The following is an 18,533-nucleotide window of genomic DNA, read 5'->3' as shown; positions in this document are numbered from 1 at the left end:
TGTTGAAGCCTGGCGTGTAGGGGCCACTCTCTGCAAGCGACACACTTAAGGTGGAGGGGGCGGGGGGGGGTAATTTTGGGTATCAGCGTAAAATGGGCAAGAGCGAATTGGCCGCCCATTTGATAGGAAAATCGGAAGTAGTGTTTCCAATGGCCGAAGGGTCGATAACCAGAGGACACAGATTTAAGGTGATTGGCAAAAGAACGAGAGGCGACACGAGGAAAAACTTTTTTACGCAACGAGTGGTTAGGATTTGGAATGCGCTGCCTGATGGGATGGTGGATACAGATTCAATAGCAGCCTTCAAAAGGGAGTTGGATAAATACTTGAAGGAGAAAAAATTGCAGGGATCTGGGGAAAGAGCGGGGGGAGTGGGAATGACTAGATTGCTCTTCGAAAGAGCCAGCGCAGACTCGATGGGATGAATGGCCTCCTTCTGTGCTGTACTATTGTACGATTCTATTGGGCAGCCAATTTGATAGCCTCCATTTTGCACGGTCGCCCAAAGTTAAGGTTACCTCCTTACTCCCTTTTGTTATGAAGCTACGGATCTTCTTTCTCTCCGTGAGCAACGCCTCGGGGCTCCTTATAGAAGTACAGGCAAATTCAGGGAAATCTATAAGTGGGAGGTGGGAATTGGGATGCACATTACATCTCCCAGAAACCAGCATAACAGTGAGCATTGGCAGGTGCCCATATTTATTCTTAAGTGAGAATGGATTGTGGCCTGTGGGAGATACAAAGAGGAGGCTGCTGATTAAAATGAGGTTCTTGCTAATAAAGCACTGAGGTGTCCTGTCTGCACCCATCGCACCCAACACATCCAGTGATCTGCAGCAAGACTTGGGTTGTTAGCTGTGTTCAGTGGTAGCAGTCCCACCTAAGAGTTAGATGGTCGTGGTTTCAAGTCCCACTCCAGAGACTTGAGCAGAAAATCTAGGCTGACACTCCCAGTGCAGTGCTGAGGGAGTGCTGCACTGTCGGAGGTGCCCCCTTTCAAATGAGACGTTGTAAGGTACACAAAATTTCGGCAGCCCCCGAAGATTACTTGATTAAAAACCTGGTTGGAATGTACTTTAAAAACCCAGGACATCAAAGATGGCTGTAGCCGGCCCCGTGGCAAAAGAGGAAGACAGCCTGTATGAATATGAAAGGAGAATCTCCCAGCACTGGCTGACGTAAGGATTGAAACATACCAGCTTCTGCGTACTTATGTACTTGAAGCTGTCAATCAACTGCGGTTAGGAAGTTTCAACACGGAACAAAGGACTCTGTTTGCACAAGCCCTTAGCAGTGTTGACTCAAGGGCTTAAGTGATTGCTGTCAATCTAGTCACGGTTAGGCTGTAACCACAGAACAAAGGATTGTTTACACCAGCACTCAAGTACTGTTTACCGAGCACTCAAGAAACCAGCGGGACATTTTTCAAACTGGGACAGCTCCATTCACAAACCAGTTAAACGAATGGGAAACGCATCATAGCAGCATTCAAACCCATTATGGTCAATGGGGACAGTTCGGTCCCTTTTGTGTAACCCAGATACGTCCAGTTTTGGGCGCAAAGATAAGGGCTCCCAATGGGGTATAAAGGTAGCCCCTCAGGAAGCCATTCTCTCTCTCTCTACCGTCTCGCCTCTGGTGCCCTGCCTTCAAGAGGACCGTCACAGCCCGCCCAAAGAAGTGGAATACCCGCAGTTACTTTTGAATTACTGGGGTATCTCTACTTCGGGCGGTGAAAAATCCACGGCAGACTGCAGGGCACGGAGCAGGCGTTTCAACATTGTAGACTGGTGAGCATAAACTTTCTGGCCCATTACAAGGCAACCTAGATAGGTAGAAGGGGTGGGAACTAAAGGGGGATTTTGTTAAATTGTCATTTTTAGTCAATTTTCCCTCGATGTGTCCGTCTTATCTCCTCCCCGTTAAGTAAAAGTGTGCTGTATTCCTAATTATTTTCACTGTATAGCAATTTATTCTTTATTTCAATAAAACATTGGTTTTCTTTGCACCAAACCACTGGTCTCGTTTTGTCTATATCGCTACTGAAATAAGTCCGGCGGTCAGAACCAAAGGGGAAGCGATTCGAACCGCATGGGGCTGGCGCAGCTCAGATACGCCTGACTGGCCAGACACAAACCCCAAACCAAAACCCCCTCCCCTTACAACGTTCACAGGAGATGTCTGCGCTCTCAGATGGACATAAAAAATCCTATGGTAGTATTTGGAAGAAGAGCAGGGGAGTTCTCCCCGGTGTCCCGGCCAATATTTATCCTTCAACCAACATCACTAAAACAGATTATCTGGTCATCATCACATTGCTGTTTGTGGGAGCTTGCTGTGCGCAAATTGGCTGCTGCGTTTCCTACATTACAACAGTGGCTACACTTCAAAAGTATTTCATTGGCTGTAAAGCACTTTGGGACGTCCTGAGGTTGTGAAAGGTGCTATAGAAATGCTGCAGGCAATTGTAAGTATAAACTAGTGAAAATAAATTTAGAAGAAACACCAGGAAAAGCTTCTTCACACAAAGGCTGAGGAATGGTTGACATCATCTGCCGGGTTGGGTAGTAGATGCTCAGACTTCAAGTGCATTTGAAACACCAAGGGCTGGATTTTCATTGAGGAGGCATGTAGGAGGCGGGACTACAACTTTCGGGGTTGTAGTCCCGCCTCCATCGAGTTGTGGCCAACCCACGCGATTTTCACTTGATTGACCTTGTTGAGCCCGCCCAGCGGGCTCAGCAGGCCAAGTAAGGGCCACCCGGCAACAGGTAACGTCACAGATTGACATTTCATCTGTCAAAAGCTTTTGACAGATGAAATATCAGCGATTGACAGCTCTTTGAAGCTGTCAAACACTGACAATCTGTACTCCAAGTTAATTCCTTCCTCTCAGGCTGATTTAGAGATCTCTCCGGAACAGAAAGCTGAATGTTGCAGATTTTGACAGATTGCGGCCATTCTGCTTTCTGTGCCGGTGAGATGAGGGACTCCCGAGACCTGAAGGAAGGAAGGCTGTAAAGGTAAGTAAATGTAAGCAAAACTTCTTTAAACACTTTACACACACCAAACACACTTACCTCTTCACTCATGCACCCATCACTCACCTGAACACCGGACATCTCGAACCCTCCAAGCCCTTCATCCCGACGGCCCGCCTCGCTAACTTGGCGTGGTTTGGAGTCGTCGGGAATCCCACACTTCAGCAATAAAAATAGGGATCAGGCTAAAAACTGCCTGTTAACTACCTGTTAACAGGCAGTTAATTGGCACTAATTCCCTTCCCGCCTCGGGTCGGCGGGTCCCAGTCCGGGTCGGGTATCTGCCTCCTTTGAAACTGGCATGGAGGCGGGTTGGGGGCGGGATGGGTTCGTGCCCCCGATTTCGAGAGTTTAACCCCCCACACGCCTCCAATCCCGCCTCCACGGCCCAATGAAAATCCTGCCCATAGTTTTAACACTAGAGGGAGGAGCTTCTGCATAGTAAATGGCCTGTCCTCATCCTTGACTTTTCTTACATTATGACGGAAGGCGGCTACTGATTTCAGCCCACCATGTTTTCTCTGCCCTCCCCGCTTCCTCCTCCCCACTGTCACATTGCAAGCTATCTAGTGACCCCATTAAAACCTGAGAAACGTGAGGAGGAGATTGGCAAGTCTCAGTCGAGGTCCCGATTTGTAATCGGGAGTCCGTGCTCCACTGGGTGGATTATCCCTGATTCAAGCTACTGCCAATGTCTGCAGATGTTGGGAACGATGCCTCTCTAAGTGGCCAAAGATCTCTGTGATGGGTTGAATAAGCTCAGTTCTTTTTTTCCCCCTGCTCACAAAGCATGAACCAATCGGGTTTCGATTTGGCCCGAGTGTAAACAGATGAAACAAATCTTAAGGGAGAACAATTGAGTCGCACCCCCTAAATTAGCGCCCCCGCGGCCAGTTTTCCCACGTAGCGCCCCGAGACTTTGTTGTGCCGCGATACTGCAGGCCTTCCTCCCCTTCTTAAAGGGGAGGGGCCTTGCGCAGCGTGACCCGGGGCCCAGCTCCGCGGGGGGGGAGGGGGCTTCTCAGAAGGTTGGGGACGGCAACGGGGACAGGTGCTGGCAGGTGGCCAGCAACAAAAATGGCCGCCCGGCACCTCGCTTTTAATTAGCGCCGCCCCGGCCGCAGGTAGGCCCCCCTGACCCCGTCGGACACAGCGTCCGGCAGTAAATCATCGCTGGCGGCCCAGCGCCGCGGGGCGCTAACGGTTACCGCCGCCGCTAACCTCCCGCTGAATTTTGCGGGAGGCACTGGCGGCGCCGCGCCTGGGGCCCTAGTTGCTTTGCGCCCTCTGAGGGCGCTAACGGGAGGCGCAAAGCAACCAAATTTTCCCCCCTAAGTACAATAGTCAGCCTTGACGCCAAGCTGTGAGCAGCTAGCAGCAATACCCTAGCTGCCACGGTAAGACTAGTGCGTCACTCAAACCAATACTCAATCCCCTGAACTCCCACCAACCCAATTACCTTGATGAAGGGTTCCGCTTCCGTACCTCTTCTTCCAAAGGCCTCACGAATGAGCATGGGAACCAGCCCTGTCTGTAAGCACAGGATTAATGGACACCATAAAACAATCGTGGTTTAATGAGGTAGAGGTCAGGAGCATTTTCTCCTCTGACTTTATTCGATTCTCACCATGGACCGTTAGGATTTTTTCCCCACTCCTAATTACTGGCAAATTTGGATAAGTTTTCCAATATGGGTGATGTTTAAATGTTTTCCACCATCTACAAGGCACAAGTAAGGAGTGTCATTGAATACTCTCCACTTGCCTGGATGAGTGCAGCTCCAACAACGCTCAAGAAACTCGACACCATCCAGGACAAAGCAGCCCGTTTGATTGGCACCCCATCCACCACTTCAACATTCACTCCCTCCACCACCGGCGTACCGTGGCTGCAGTGTGTACCATCTATAAGATGCACTGCAGCAACTCGCCAAGGCTTCTTCGGCAGCACCTCCCAAACCCGCGACCTCTTCCACCTAGAAGGACAAGGGCAGCAGATGTTTGGGAACACCATCACCTCCAAGTTCCCCTCCAAGTCACACACCATCCTGACTTAGAAATATATCGGCCGATCCTTCATCGTCGCTGGGTCAAAATCCTGGAACTCCCTACCTAACAGCACTGTGGGAGCACCTTCACCACACGGACTGCAGCGGTTCAAGAAGGCGGCTCACCACCACCTTCTCAAGGACAATTAGGGATGGGCAATAAATGCCAGCGATGCCCACATCCCAGGAATGAATTTTTTTTAAATATGCTCACGTGAAGTGTGCTGTTAGCACTCAATTTTCCATGGTTAGCTCATTATAATTCCGCAAAGATTCAAGTGTGAGTGTAGATGTGTGCAGGGGCCACATTACTGGTGGGTGTGGAAAATTGTGTTTAGGTCAAATTTAAAGGGATACAGACAATTAAAGGGGAGTGTCAGACTGGGGGAATATAAATTCACACAGCTTGAGGAAAGACTAGGAAGGCATCCCAAGCCATTGGCAACCTTTGCCCGGGGCGGAAGGGGGAAGAGGGCTTAGAGAGTCAGCTCACCAATAGCAACAATGAGGAACCCGCGCACATGCAAGATCAAGATGTCAAAATGCTCAAAAGTCATGTTTGTAAATTGAAGTTTCTAGCCAAAGACCTTCCATGATGTATTAAAAGGTCAATATTGAGCAGTAATAGTGAGGTAATCCTGCCACTTACTAAATTATTGGTGCAACCGCCCTTAAACTACGGTTCTGGGCACCACAGTACAAGAAAGATATTGGGGCTATTGAAAGGGTACAAAGAAGAGCAACCAGAATGATTGAAGGGATGGAGGGATTGGATTATGAGGAGCGATCATGTAAATTGGGCATGTTCTCACCGGAAAAGAGAAGGTTGAGAGGTGATTGACATGAATCTTGTCATTCATGTGGAAATGACTTATGAAATAATACTGAGCAGCCTGCGGGTGGCGCTGTCCAGGGAGAGTATAAATACTTGGGCGTGGGCCGAGCTTGCTCAGGACATTCTTTAACAGGAACTAGTGAAGGACACAACTAGATCTCCATGTTGAAAAACAGTTGATTAAAGCTTTGTTTAACGCTTAGACCAAGTTTTCTTACGTCAGTGATATTATTGCTATTTTCAGGATTCTAAAAGGGATTAAATAATATAGACCGTGACAAGCTGCCCTGTGGGCCCTCACCCATTGGAAACTGGATTGAGACTGCCGGACCCTTGTCATATTTCACTCTTACCAGTACTTATAGCCAACTCAAAGAGACGCTTGTCCCATTAGTCTAGACTGGATTCAAACCCAGTTCTCAGAGATGCAAAGACAGTGAGTTAACCCACCGCACCACCCAATTCCTCAGTTTAAAGGAACATTTTCTCCCGACTGCATAAAATTCACGAAAGGTCATTTGAGTTCCACCTCTAACATTCAGAATTATGTAACGAAGTCAAATGTCTTCATTGAAAAAAGGGAGATTGGGGGAACGCATGATCAAGCTTGTTAACAATGAGTATCATGGGGGGAAAAGGCCAAATTGCTTTACGTGCAAGAGATCGCCTTCATCTTCAAAGAGAATTACATACTTGGGCGTTCCTTCCAGCTTTCCATAAAGCCAGCCATTCTTTGCCTCTGGTACCAATATTGCGATGATGGCCCCTTTTTCGAAACTTAACATGGTTTGATTGCTGCCAGCAGAGTGAGAGGCCATGGCCTGGACACGAGGACTGTTCATTGCATTGATTTTATCCCCAAGTGAGCCGGACCTTGACAGATGACCATCAGAGCCTGGTCCTGAGAAAATGTACAATAAATATCGTCAGTAACTAAGTCCGCATGCACGTGTAGCCACTAATCATTGGACCACCACCAACTCCTTGAAAGTCTCTCCCAGGCTGGCTAGCTGTGTAAATTTTCTGCTCACACATATGGCACTGAAATAAACCCTAATATTACAGTAATAAATATGCGTAGGGTCAGGACTGGCTTTGGTTCTGTAATGTGAGCCTTATGCTGCTTTTCAAAACATTTCCATCCGGTCCTTTTGCCTTCCTAGTTTCCCCTGCTTTTCTTTTCATTCCCTTGCCTATTTTGACTTTAAAAAATAATTACGCATTTACTTTGAAGAAATTTGTCCAATTTCCTCAGTCCCTTGTGGTCTACTTCCCATTCCAATGCTCAGTCTCACGTTGTTCATAATTGGCTGAAAAAAATGCGTAGACTATCAGGTTTTCAGCCGCTCAAGATGCAGGACAACAAAGATTACAGCATTGACCTTTATGATCATTTGATCAGAACTTGTCGGCAACCCGGGGAAGTAGAAGCCACTGGAAGAAGTTCCCTTCTCAGTGTGAATAATCACAGAGACAAAAATGGACATGAGGGTTTGCTAAACACTTCTCCCTCTGCACACTGCCCCTTCAAGGAAAAGAAAACGAAAGACTTGTGTTTATTTAGTGTCGCGTCACAACTCTGAAATGTCGCAAAGTGCTTCAAGTTAAAGAAACTCTTTGGAGTGCCGCGTGACCACTAGGTGAATGCACCAGCCCGAGATCAAAGAGTCAAGAGAAAAAAGAAAGATTTGCATTTATATAGCGCCTTTCACAAACTCAGTGGTCCCAACGCGCTTTACAGCCAATGAGGTACTTTTTGAAGTGTAGTCACTGTTGTAATGTGGCAGCCAATTTGCGCACAGCAAGCTCCCACAAACAACAATGTTATAATGACCGGATAATCTGTTTTTGTGATTTTGATTGAGGGATAATATTGGCTCAGGACACCAGGGAGAACTCCCCTGCTCTTCTTCGAAATAGTGCCGTGGGATCTTTTACGTCCACCTGAGAGAGCAGACGGGGCCTCGGTTTAACGTCTCATGCGAAAGATGGCACCTCCGACAGTGCAGCACTCCCTCAGCACTGCACTGGGAGTGTCAGCCTGGATTTTTTTTTTATGCTCAAGTCACTGGAGTAGTAACAGCTGACACTAGAGAGAGAGAGAGATACACATACAGAGACTTCTGAATAACTTACTTATTGAGGGGTTCGTTCCTCCTGGTTGCCTGTGGTCAGAGTGTGAAAATGGTAACAGTTCCGTCCCATTCAACTCGCGACTCAACGGCTGAGGGCTGGAAACATAGCTGCGTCTGGAGATGGTGTCGTCGTTAGGAATGTCATTCTGCGGAGGGAAATTTTTTATTGAAAAATCACAATATCTGTCAACACACCAGATACTCAGCTTTCAAGTCATTTGCTTTTCCACTAGTTAAGTGGCTCACAGTATCAGGATGCTCCAGTTTCAGTATTTTGAAGAGAGGTCGGGGATTATATTTCACTACCGTTTTCTGTGCCCTGATAGCACTTACATGGCTAGCCTGATTGTGTAACATATTGGGCCGTATTTTCCGATGCCTACGTGTGTGTACGAGCTGTGTACACATCCGTAGGAACAGCGGAAATGCCAGTTTCGGGCATGCCAAGTGCATGCGCTGAAAACCGGCATTTCCGATCTGTCAAGAATGCTCTTGACAGATCGGACGCCTGCCCTGGAGAAGGGTCTCTGCGGGGGGAGAGTTCCGCTTTCTGCAGGACCTCCGCCCGCTGAAAACCCTTCGAAATCTTACGCCTGGTAATAGCATGTGTAAGGCCTGCTTTTACCACCATAAGAGTTGAAAAAAGTTAAAAAAAACATTTTTTCACTCATTTATAATTTATTAATACTTTTAAAAATGGTAAGTATATTTTTAGCCCCGTAAAAAATTAATTATTTTCCAAAAATTTAAATTTTTGTTTAAAATATTTAATTTATTGTAATTTCAACTCATTTAAAAAATGTGAAGGTATTTTTTTAATTTATTTAATGTTGTACAGTGTTTTGGGGATGATCTCCATTCATATATTTGACAGGTCTATCTGTCAAGTGTATGAAGGGAGATTCCCTTCTCCTATTGGCTCCCCACAGCCCACGTGATCCCAGGGACGCTTGCGAACCTCCTGCGCCTCTGGGATACGTGGGCCCTGCGCATTTCGAGTTGGAGAGGCCCAGGAGCGGAACTGTCCGGACCTCGGGAGCCCTCAGGTAAACATAGAAACACAGAAGATAGGAGCAAGAGTAGGCCGTTCAGCCCCTCAAGCCCGCTTCGCCATTCAATGAGATCATGGCTGATCATCCAAATTCAGTACCCGGTCCCTGCTTTCTCCCCATATCCCTTGATCCCTTTAGCCTTAAGAAATATATCTAACTCCTTCTTGAATATATTTAATGAATTGGCCTCTACTGCCTTCTGTGGTAGAGAATTCCACAGGTTCACCACTCTCTGGGTGAAGAAATTCCTCCTCATCTCTGTCCTAAATGGCTTACCCCTTATCCTTAGACTGTGACCCCTGGTTCTGGACTCCCCGACCATCGGGAACATCATTCCTGCATCCAGTCTGTCTAGTCCTGTTAGAATTTTATAAGTTTCAATGAGATCCCCTCTCATTCTTCTAAACTCTAGCGATTATAAGCCCAATCGACCCAATCTCTCCTCGTACGTCATTCCTGCCATCCCAGGTATCAGTCTGGTGAATCTTCGCTGCACTCCCTCCATGGCAAGAACATCCTTCCTCAGATAAGGCGACCAAAACTGCACACAATACTCAAGGTGTTCGTAGATTTTTTCCTGCTTCCGCACACGGGAAGCCTCCGATCGGAAAATACGGGCCATTAGTGTATGCACCACTGAGCGTACGATAAATGGGAGAGAGGTAGCGCATATGACTCTTCTCCTCTCCCACCATCCCCATTCCTCCCACTCCCTTCACCCATGGCCACTTTTGAGTGGTAAAAAGAAAGACTTGCGACTTTTAGAACTACAGGACGTCCCAAAGCGCTTTACAGCCAATGATGTACTTTTTTTTGAAGTGTAGTCACTGTTGTAATGTAGGAAATGCGGCAGCCAATCTGCGCACAGCAAGCTCCCACAAACAGCAATGTGATAATGACCAGATCATCTGTTTTAGTGATGTTGGTTGAGGGATAAATATTGGCCCAGGACACCGGGGAGAACTCCCCCTGCTCTTCTTCGAAATAGGGGATCTTTTACATCCACCCGAGAGCAGACGGTTTAATGTCTCATCCCAAGAGACGACACCTCCGACAGTGCAGCACTCCCTCAGCACTGCACTGGAGTGTCAGACCTAGAATTTTGTGCTCAAGTCTCTGGAGTGGGACTTTGAACCCACAACCTTCTGGACTCAGGCGAGAGTGCTGCCCACTGAGCCACAGCTGACACACAGAAATGAGGTAGCTCCTTCTTGGACAGCATAGAGTAGTCAAGGGCCTTGCAACAAATGGTGTCCTCTGGCCTGCCCGCTTCAGAATGGTGCTGCTGCATTTAGGCAAGTGTAAAAAACAGGCAAGGGACAGGGTAGAGGTTTGGTGTGGGATCATGGCTGGAGTTCAGGTGTTTGCTTTGTGATTCAACCATCATTGAAAGCCTTAGTAGCCTTCATGACTAATACTCTCACATCAAAGAGACAGAAGTCAGTAGAAAATTTAACGTCTAAATTTAAAACCCAGAATTGTGGGGGTGATTTTAACCTAATGTTAAAAGCCCGCAGGATCGGGGGGAACACTTTTACACCCCGCCCAATATTACTCTGTTGACTTCAAAGGGGAGTAAAATCTGGCGGAGTGTAAAACCAGCGTTGCACCCCATCCCGTCAGTTGCCCGAAGGGCAGGTTGGGTTGAAATTGTCCCGTCTGTGGTGCCTGGCTTACCTTTTTTAAGCAGTTTCCAGACAGTCCACTGAAGGATAGTCTGGTCCAAAAGGTAGGCAGATGCTGATGGAATGCAAAGGACAGGGAGAATGCTAAAGAATGCTAAAGGATGCTAAAGCAACTAAATAATAACAGGGGACCAGTTTCCAGCAGAAAGCAAAATACAGTACTTGGATAAAAGAACATGTTAAAAATTCAAGATTGTGGTAAGATATTTGGTTTGATAAGTCCATGCCCTTGGAATCCAGATGGTTTTTATAGCTACAGAAAATGCTGGAGAAACTCAGCAGGCCAGGCAACATCCGTGGAGAGGGAAACATAAGAACATAAGAAATAGGAGCAGGAGTAGGCCAATCGGCCCCTCGAGCCTGCTCCGCCATTCAATAAGATCATGGCTGATCTGATCCTAACCGCCAATCCACTATCACAGAACCATCTCCTGAATCTAACAGAATTAGACACACGAAATAGGAGCAGGATCAGGATACACGGCCCCTGGGCCCGCTCCGCTACCCACAGGGCCATGACCGATCCGAACCTAGACTCATGTCCAAATTCCTGCCCGCTCCCCGTAACCCTTAATTCCCTTTACTTCTAGGAAACTGTCTATTTCTGTTTTAAATTTACGTAATGATGTAGCTTCTACAGCTTTTTGGGGCAGCATATTCCATGGACCTACCACCCTCTGAGTGAAGTAGTTCCTCCTCATCTCAGTTTTGAAAGAGCAGCCCCTTATTCTAAGACTATGCCCCCTAGTTCTAGTTTCACCCATCATCGGGAACATCCTCCCCGCATCCACCCGATCCAACCCCTTCACAATCTTATATGTTTCAATAAGATTGCCTCTCATTCTTCTGAACTCCAATGAGTAGAGTCCCAATCTACTCAACCTCTCCTCATATGTCCATCCCCTCATCCCCGGGATTAACCGAGTGAACCTTCTTTGTACTGACTCGAGAGCAAGTATGTCCTTTCTTAAGTATGGACACCAAAACTGTACGCAGTATTCCAGGTGCGGTCTCACCAAGAAACGTTGACCCTATTTCTCTCTCCACGGATGTTGCCTGGCCTGCTGAGTTTCTCCAGCGTTTTCTGTTGTTATTTTGGATTTCCAGCATCCGCAGTATTTTGCTATGGTTCTTATAGCTGCTCATTTCTTTCCTGTAAGTCTAAACATCTATGAGTATCAACTGGGGCATGCCCAAGGCCAGAGCTGTTACAATTCTAGCCAGGCTCTTTACAGGTCCCATCCTTCCTTCCCTGTTCAGGAGCCCGTCTTGTTTTTAAGAACAAATTCCCAATTCAGACAGTGAATCAGAATCCAATCATCACAGAACTCCACTAAATCATTGCCCTGTCCACGTGGGCTTTGAGTCCGGCTAACTTGACCAACAAATGGACCAGTTTGGAGTTTCTCACTGGGAAAGGATTGGGAATGGAAGTGCCCCTTCGGATTGCTGATTACATAAGAACATAAGAAATAAGAGCAGGAGTCGGCCACATGGCCCCTCGAGCCTGCTCCGCCATTCAATAAGATCATGGCTGATCATCAACCTCCACTCCACTTTCCCGCCCGATCTCCATATCCCTCGATTCCCCTAGAGTCCAAAATTCTACCTATCTCAGCCTTGAATATACTCAAAGACTCAGCATTCACAGCCCTCTGGGGCAGAGAATTCCAAAGATTCACACCCTCCGAGTGAAGAAATTCCTCCTCATCTCGGTTTTAAATGGCCGACCTCTTATCCTGAGACTATACCCCCTAGTTCTAGACACTCCAGCCAGAGGGAAACAACCTCTCAGCATCTACCCTGTCAATCCCCTTCAGAATCTTGTATGTTTCAATGAGATCACCTCTCATTCTTCTAAACTCCCGAGAGTATCGGCCCATTCTACACAATCTCTCATCATAGGACAGCCCTCTCATCCCAGGAATCAATCTAGTGAACCTTCGTTGCGCCGCCTCCAAGGCAAGTATACCCTTCCTCAGATAAGGAGACCAAAACTGTGCACAATACCCCAGGAGTGGTCTCACCAAGGCCCTGTACAATTGTAGCAAGACTTCCTTACTCTTATACTCCAACCCCCTTGCAATAAAGGCCAACATGGATTACCGTATTGAGACCCATTCCCATGGAAGGGGGCCACGGGCTCGCTCTGCCGGAGATGTTGCCAGAAGAGGTGGAGCTGGTGTGTTCTCGCCACCATGGAACCTTGTTGTGGAGAGTCTCTTGGGCCTGAAACAGAGAAGGAAGAAAAGGAATTTCGTGAGGTGCAGAATATCTAGGAGGTGAATGGTGGACCGATCGCAGATGTCTTGTGGCATTGCCAATCATGTAACATTGCGCTGTGGAAAGGGAAGGGTGTGCGTCCCCACGAATCTCCACACGGTGAGATTCTAGTCTCAACTGTGCTGTCATGGGGGCAGATGATCAGTGGTGCCAATAGCTTAGTGGCCCACTCAGTGTCGCAGTGATCCATACAAACCAGATGCTCACAAGTTTTTTTTTTAATTCGTTTTTATGGGAGTTGGGCATCACTGGCAAGGCCAGCATTTATTGCCCATCCCTAATTGCCTTTGAGAAGGTGGTGGTGAGCTGCCTTCTTGAACCGCTGCAGTCCGTGTGGTGAAGGTGCTCCTACAGCGCTGTTAGGGAGGGAGTTCCAGGATTTTGACCCAGCGACGATGAAGGAACGGCTGATATACTTCTAAGTCAGGATGATGTGTGACTCGGAGGGGAACTTGGAGCTGGTGGTGTTCCCATGTGTCTGCTGCCCTTGTCCTTCTAGGTGGAAGAGGTCGCGGGTTTGGAAGGTGCTGCCGAAGAAGCCTTGGCGAGTTGCTGCAGTGCACCTTGTAGATGGTACACCCTGCAGCCACGGTACGCCAGTGGTGGAGGGAGTGAATGTTTAAGGTGGTGGAGGGAGTGAATGTTTAAGGTGGTGGAGGGAGTGCCAATCAAGCGGGCTGCTTTGTCCTGGATGGTGTCGAGCTTCTTGAGTGTTGTTGGAGCTGCACTCATCCAGGCAAGTGGAGAGTATTCCATCACACTCCTTACTTGTGCCTTGTAGATGGTGGAAAGGCTTTGGGGAGTCAGGAGGTGAGACACTCGCTGCAGAATACCCAGCCTCTGACCTGCTCTTGTATGAGTATGACGGGTTGTAATAAAAGAAAGCTTTCGCTAAGTAGTGGCAAATTGTTTCTACTAGTTAGTAAGATGGTAAGCAGGGCCATGAATTATTTTAAAAGGGAATTAGACAGTTGCTTGTCAAAGAGGAATATTAAAGGGTATGGAGAGTAAGCCGGGGATTGCAATGAGACTCAATGGCTCAGGTGGAGCAACACCACAGTGCAGACTTGGGTCGAATGACCTTGTTTCTATGCTACAATGATTTTGTGAAACCATTAAGATCACCCGCTTTAATCCCAAGCCTGGGCTGAATTAAATGATCTCACCTGGTGGTAGTGCACGGCAGAAGGGGGAAAAAAATCAGCCCCGGCTTCTTATTGCTGATTGCAGCTCAATGAACCCTGCCCATCAGACGAGGATGGAGCTGCGCTTGGCTGTGATCTCTTCCCCACTCTATACAGACAACATTTGGCCAACAGTAATTGTCTTAGTGGACACACGAAGAATGGACACTTTGGCAACAACAACAACTTGCATTTATATAGCGCCTTTTATGTAGTAAAATGTCCCAAGGCGCTTCACAGGAGCGTTTTCAGACAAAATTTGACACCCTGAGCCACTTAAAGAGATATTGGGGCAGGTGACCAAAAGCTTTGGTCAAAGAGGTAGGTTTTAAGGGGCGTCTTAAAGGAGGAGAGAGAGGCGGAGAGGTTTAGGGAGGGAATTCCAGAGCTTAGGGCCCTTGGCAGCTGAAGGCACGGCCGCCAATGGTGGAGCGGTGAAAATCAGGGATGCTCAAGAGGCCAGAATTGGAGGAGCGCAGAGATCTCGGGGGGTTGTAGGGCTGGAGGAGGTTACAGAGATAGGGAGGGGGCAAGGCCAGGGAGGGATTTGAAAAACAAGGATGATCGAAGTACTGAACTTTACCCTAGCATCCATCACTTCACATCATACAGAAGGTAAGTGGATGAACAGAAAATGAACACTAGGTCCATGTGATCTCCTGGGCTGGTTTCGATCGCCGGAGTGGGTTGGAGAGAAATCTTTCCAGATGTTTCTTTTCCTCTCTTATTGGCTACTGTTTTTTTTTCTCTCTCCCAGAAGATTACCTGACTACTGGGGCGGAGTGGGCATGGGTGGGGGTGAGGTGTGTGAGGAGGTGTCTAGTCACGGTGCACCAGCCATCATGAGTGCCGGGCAGGCTTGATGGACCAGCTGAGCTTTTCCTGCCCATCATTTTCATATGTTCGTATCATGGGAGAAGTTTGGAATGTCTCACTGAAACATATAAGATTCTGAGGGGGATTGACAGGGTAGATGCTGAGAGGCTGTTTCCCCCTGGCTGGAGAGTCTAGAACTTGGGGGGCATAGTCTCAGGATAAGGGGTCGGCCATTTAGGACTGAGATGAGGAGGAATTTCTTCACTCAGAGGGATATGGGGATCAGGCGGGAAAGTGGAGTTGAGGTTGAAGATCAGCCATGATCTTATTGAGTGGCGGAGCAGGCTCGAGGTGCCACGTGGCCTACTCCTGTTTCTATTCCTTATGTTCTCTACAAAATGTTGGCTCCCAGGCTGCTTTTAGCTATCAGGCCTACAACAAAGAGTCGAGCTGCAAATGCAAGTCGAGGGACAGTGTTAATGCACAGATATCTTCCTTTTAAGATTAAAAGACAATCCAGTACAATGTATGTCGTGAGTCTTATCATGACTCATGAAGTAACACTGGCCGGCCAGCTGGTGGCGCCGTCCAAGGAGTATAAATACTCGGGCCTGGGCCCAGCTTGCTCAGGATGTTTCTGTAACCGGGAACTAGTGATTGTAACTAGAATCTCATGGTTGTGAAACAGTTGATTAAAGCCTTGTTTTATACTCAAGCCAAGTGCTCAGTAGTCCATTTACATCAATGTACTTCCTCTTTTAAAGGCAAAGATTGAAGCCAGTCTGTACTGTGCCATGGAGTTCATTTTCAGTGTGACTATGAGAATCTGATGTTGTGTGCTTGATGCCAACCTTGCTGTAGAAACCGAGGAACTGATGTGAGAGCTGGAAGTGTTTTTCAGCCAGGAAGCGATAGCGGCGTCTCTCTTCCGCCAGAGCCATTTTTTGGCTGCTCTTGAGAAATGATTCCATACTGGACTTAAGATTATAGATCTTCTCCTGAAACAGAATATAAACATGAGTGCGTGTGAGAGAGAGAGGGGAGGGGAGTGAAAAAAACAAGGGCAGAGTAATCTCACAAAAGTTGCTAATGCTTCAGTTTTAACACAGGTTCTGCAGCTGGACTTACATAAGAACATAAGAAACAGGAGCAGGAGTCGGCCATTTGGCCCTTCGAGCCTGCTCCGCCATTCAATAAGATCATGGCTGATCTTTGACCTCATCTCCACTTTACTGCCCGATCCCCATATCCCTTGATTCCCTTAATATTCAAAAATCTATCGATCTCTGTCTTGAATATACTCAACGACTGAGCCTCCACAGCCCTCTGGGGTAGAGAATTCCAAAGATTCACCGCCCTCTGAGTGAAGACATTTCTCCTCATCTCAGTCCTAAATGGCCGACCCCTTATTCTGAGACTGCAACCCCTGGTTCTAGACTCCCCAGCCAGGGGAAACATCCTCCCTGCATCTACCCTGTCAAGCCCTGTAAGAATTTTGTATGTTTCAATGAGATCACCCCTCATTCTTCTAAACTCTAGAGAATATAGGCCTAGTCTACTCAATCTCTCCTCATAGGATAATCCCCCCATCCCAGGAATCAGCCTGGTGAACCTTCGTTGCAGTCTCTCTATGGCAAGTATATCCTTCCTTAGGTAAGGAGACCAAAACTGTACACAATACTCCAGGTGTGGTCTCACCGGGGCCCTAGATAATTGCATTTTATATCAATCCGGAGACCCAAACACAGAATATTAGCACTGGAGCCTTATACACTAGGCAATCTGTTGTCCCTCTGTCCCTTATATGCACAAGTCTTTCACACTCTCAGCAATCACCCGGGATGAATTTAGAACCATAGAATGATACAGCAGATAAAGAGACGACTCAGCCCATCGTGCCTGTGCCGGCTCTTTGAAAAAACTATCTAATTACTCCCCCGCTCTCTCCCCATAGCCTTACAAAGTTTTCCCCTTCAAGTATTTATCCGATTCCCTTGTGAAAGTTATTATTGAGGTCAACTTGTGGTCATCTGTGCTCTGAAAGTTGTTTCCAGCTGCACTCTTGACGTAATCACACCCAACATTAAACAAAAAGAAAGGCTTGCATTTATATAGCGCCTTTCACGTCCTCAGGATGTCCCAAATGTGCTTTGCAGCCAATGGATTACTTTTGTCATTTTCATTGTACAGTCACTGTTGTAATGTAGGAAACGCGGCCACCAATTTGTGCACAGCAAGCCCCCACAAACAACAATGTGACAATGACCGGATAATAGAAACATAGAAACATAGAAGATAGGAGCAGGAGTAGGCCAGGAGTAGGCATAACTCCAGGATGATTTGGACAGGTTGGGCGATTGGGCAGAAGCATGGCAGATGCAATATAACGTGGATAAATGCGAGGTTATCCACTTTGGTGTCAAAAACAGGAAGGCAGATTATTATCTGAATGGCAATAGATTGGGAGAAGGGGAAGTGCAACGAGACCTGGGTGTCCTTGTGCACCAGTCGCTGAAGGTAAGCATGCAGTGCAGCAGGCGGTTAAGAAGGCAAATGGTATGTTGGCCTTCGTAGCGAGAGGGTTTGAGTACAGGAACAAGGATGTCTTGCTGCAGTTGTACAGGGCCTCGGTGAGACCACATCTTGAGTATTGTGTGCAGTTTTGGTCGCCTTATCTGAGGAAGGATGTTCTTGCCATGGAGGGAGTTCAGCGAAGATTCACCAGGCTGATACCTGGGATAGCAGGAATGACATATGAGGAGAGATTGGGTCGAATGGCCTACTCCTGCTCCTATCTTCTATGTTTCTATGTTTCTATTCGGCCCCTTGAGCCTGTTCCGCCATTCAATGCGATCATGGCTGATCATCCAAATTCAGTACCCTGTCCCTGCTTTCTCCCCATATCCCTTGATCCCCTTAGCCTTAAGAAATATATCTAACTCCTTCTTGAATATATTTAATGAACTGGCCTCAACTGTCTTCTGTGGTAGAGAATTCCACAGGTTCACCACTCTCTGGGTGAAGAAATTCCTCCTCATCTCAGTCCTAAATGGCTTACCCCTTATCCTTAGACTGTGACCCCTGGTTCTGGACTCCCCGCCATCGGGAACATCCTTCCTGCATCTAGTCTGTCTAGTCCTGTTAGAATTTTATAAGTTTCAATGAGATCCCCTCTCATTCTTCTAAACTCTAGCGAATATCAGCCTAATCGACCGATAATCTGTTTTAGTGATGTTGATTGAGGGATAAATATTGGCCAGGACACCGGGGAGAACTCCCCCACTCTTCTTCGAAATATTGGCCCAGAAATTCGGGTCGGGGGCTTCCCGCGGGTGCAAGCCCCCGACCTACACTTACCTAGCGCGCCGGCAGTTGACCTCTTGGCCTGCGTGGAATTCCTCTCCGAGGCCTGTCCCAGAGGCCGGCGCGCTATGCTGGCGTGTCCCAGGGGCGTA

At 47.6% G+C, this 18,533-nt stretch overlaps 1 protein-coding gene across 1 annotated transcript in view; it reads right to left on the bottom strand.

Moving 5' to 3' along the window:
- LOC147099474 (BAR/IMD domain-containing adapter protein 2-like 2) overlaps positions 1-18,533 on the bottom strand; it is a 110,046-nt gene that overhangs the window by 30,119 nt on the left and 61,394 nt on the right. The window contains exons 7-11 of the mRNA XM_085969650.1: positions 15,930-16,076; positions 12,902-13,024; positions 8,060-8,204; positions 6,617-6,824; positions 4,501-4,572 (exon numbers count right to left, since the gene is read on the bottom strand). Coding sequence (XP_085825776.1) covers positions 4,501-4,572; positions 6,617-6,824; positions 8,060-8,204; positions 12,902-13,024; positions 15,930-16,076 — 695 coding nt within the window. The remainder of the gene's footprint in view (positions 1-4,500; positions 4,573-6,616; positions 6,825-8,059; positions 8,205-12,901; positions 13,025-15,929; positions 16,077-18,533) is intronic.

This window comes from Somniosus microcephalus, chromosome 28 (assembly GCF_052327205.1).
Source record: "Somniosus microcephalus isolate GS21.2 chromosome 28, FLI_Smic_1.0, whole genome shotgun sequence".
NCBI classification, from domain to species: domain Eukaryota; kingdom Metazoa; phylum Chordata; class Chondrichthyes; order Squaliformes; family Somniosidae; genus Somniosus; species Somniosus microcephalus.
This window is presented reverse-complemented; position numbering and strand designations above follow the sequence as displayed.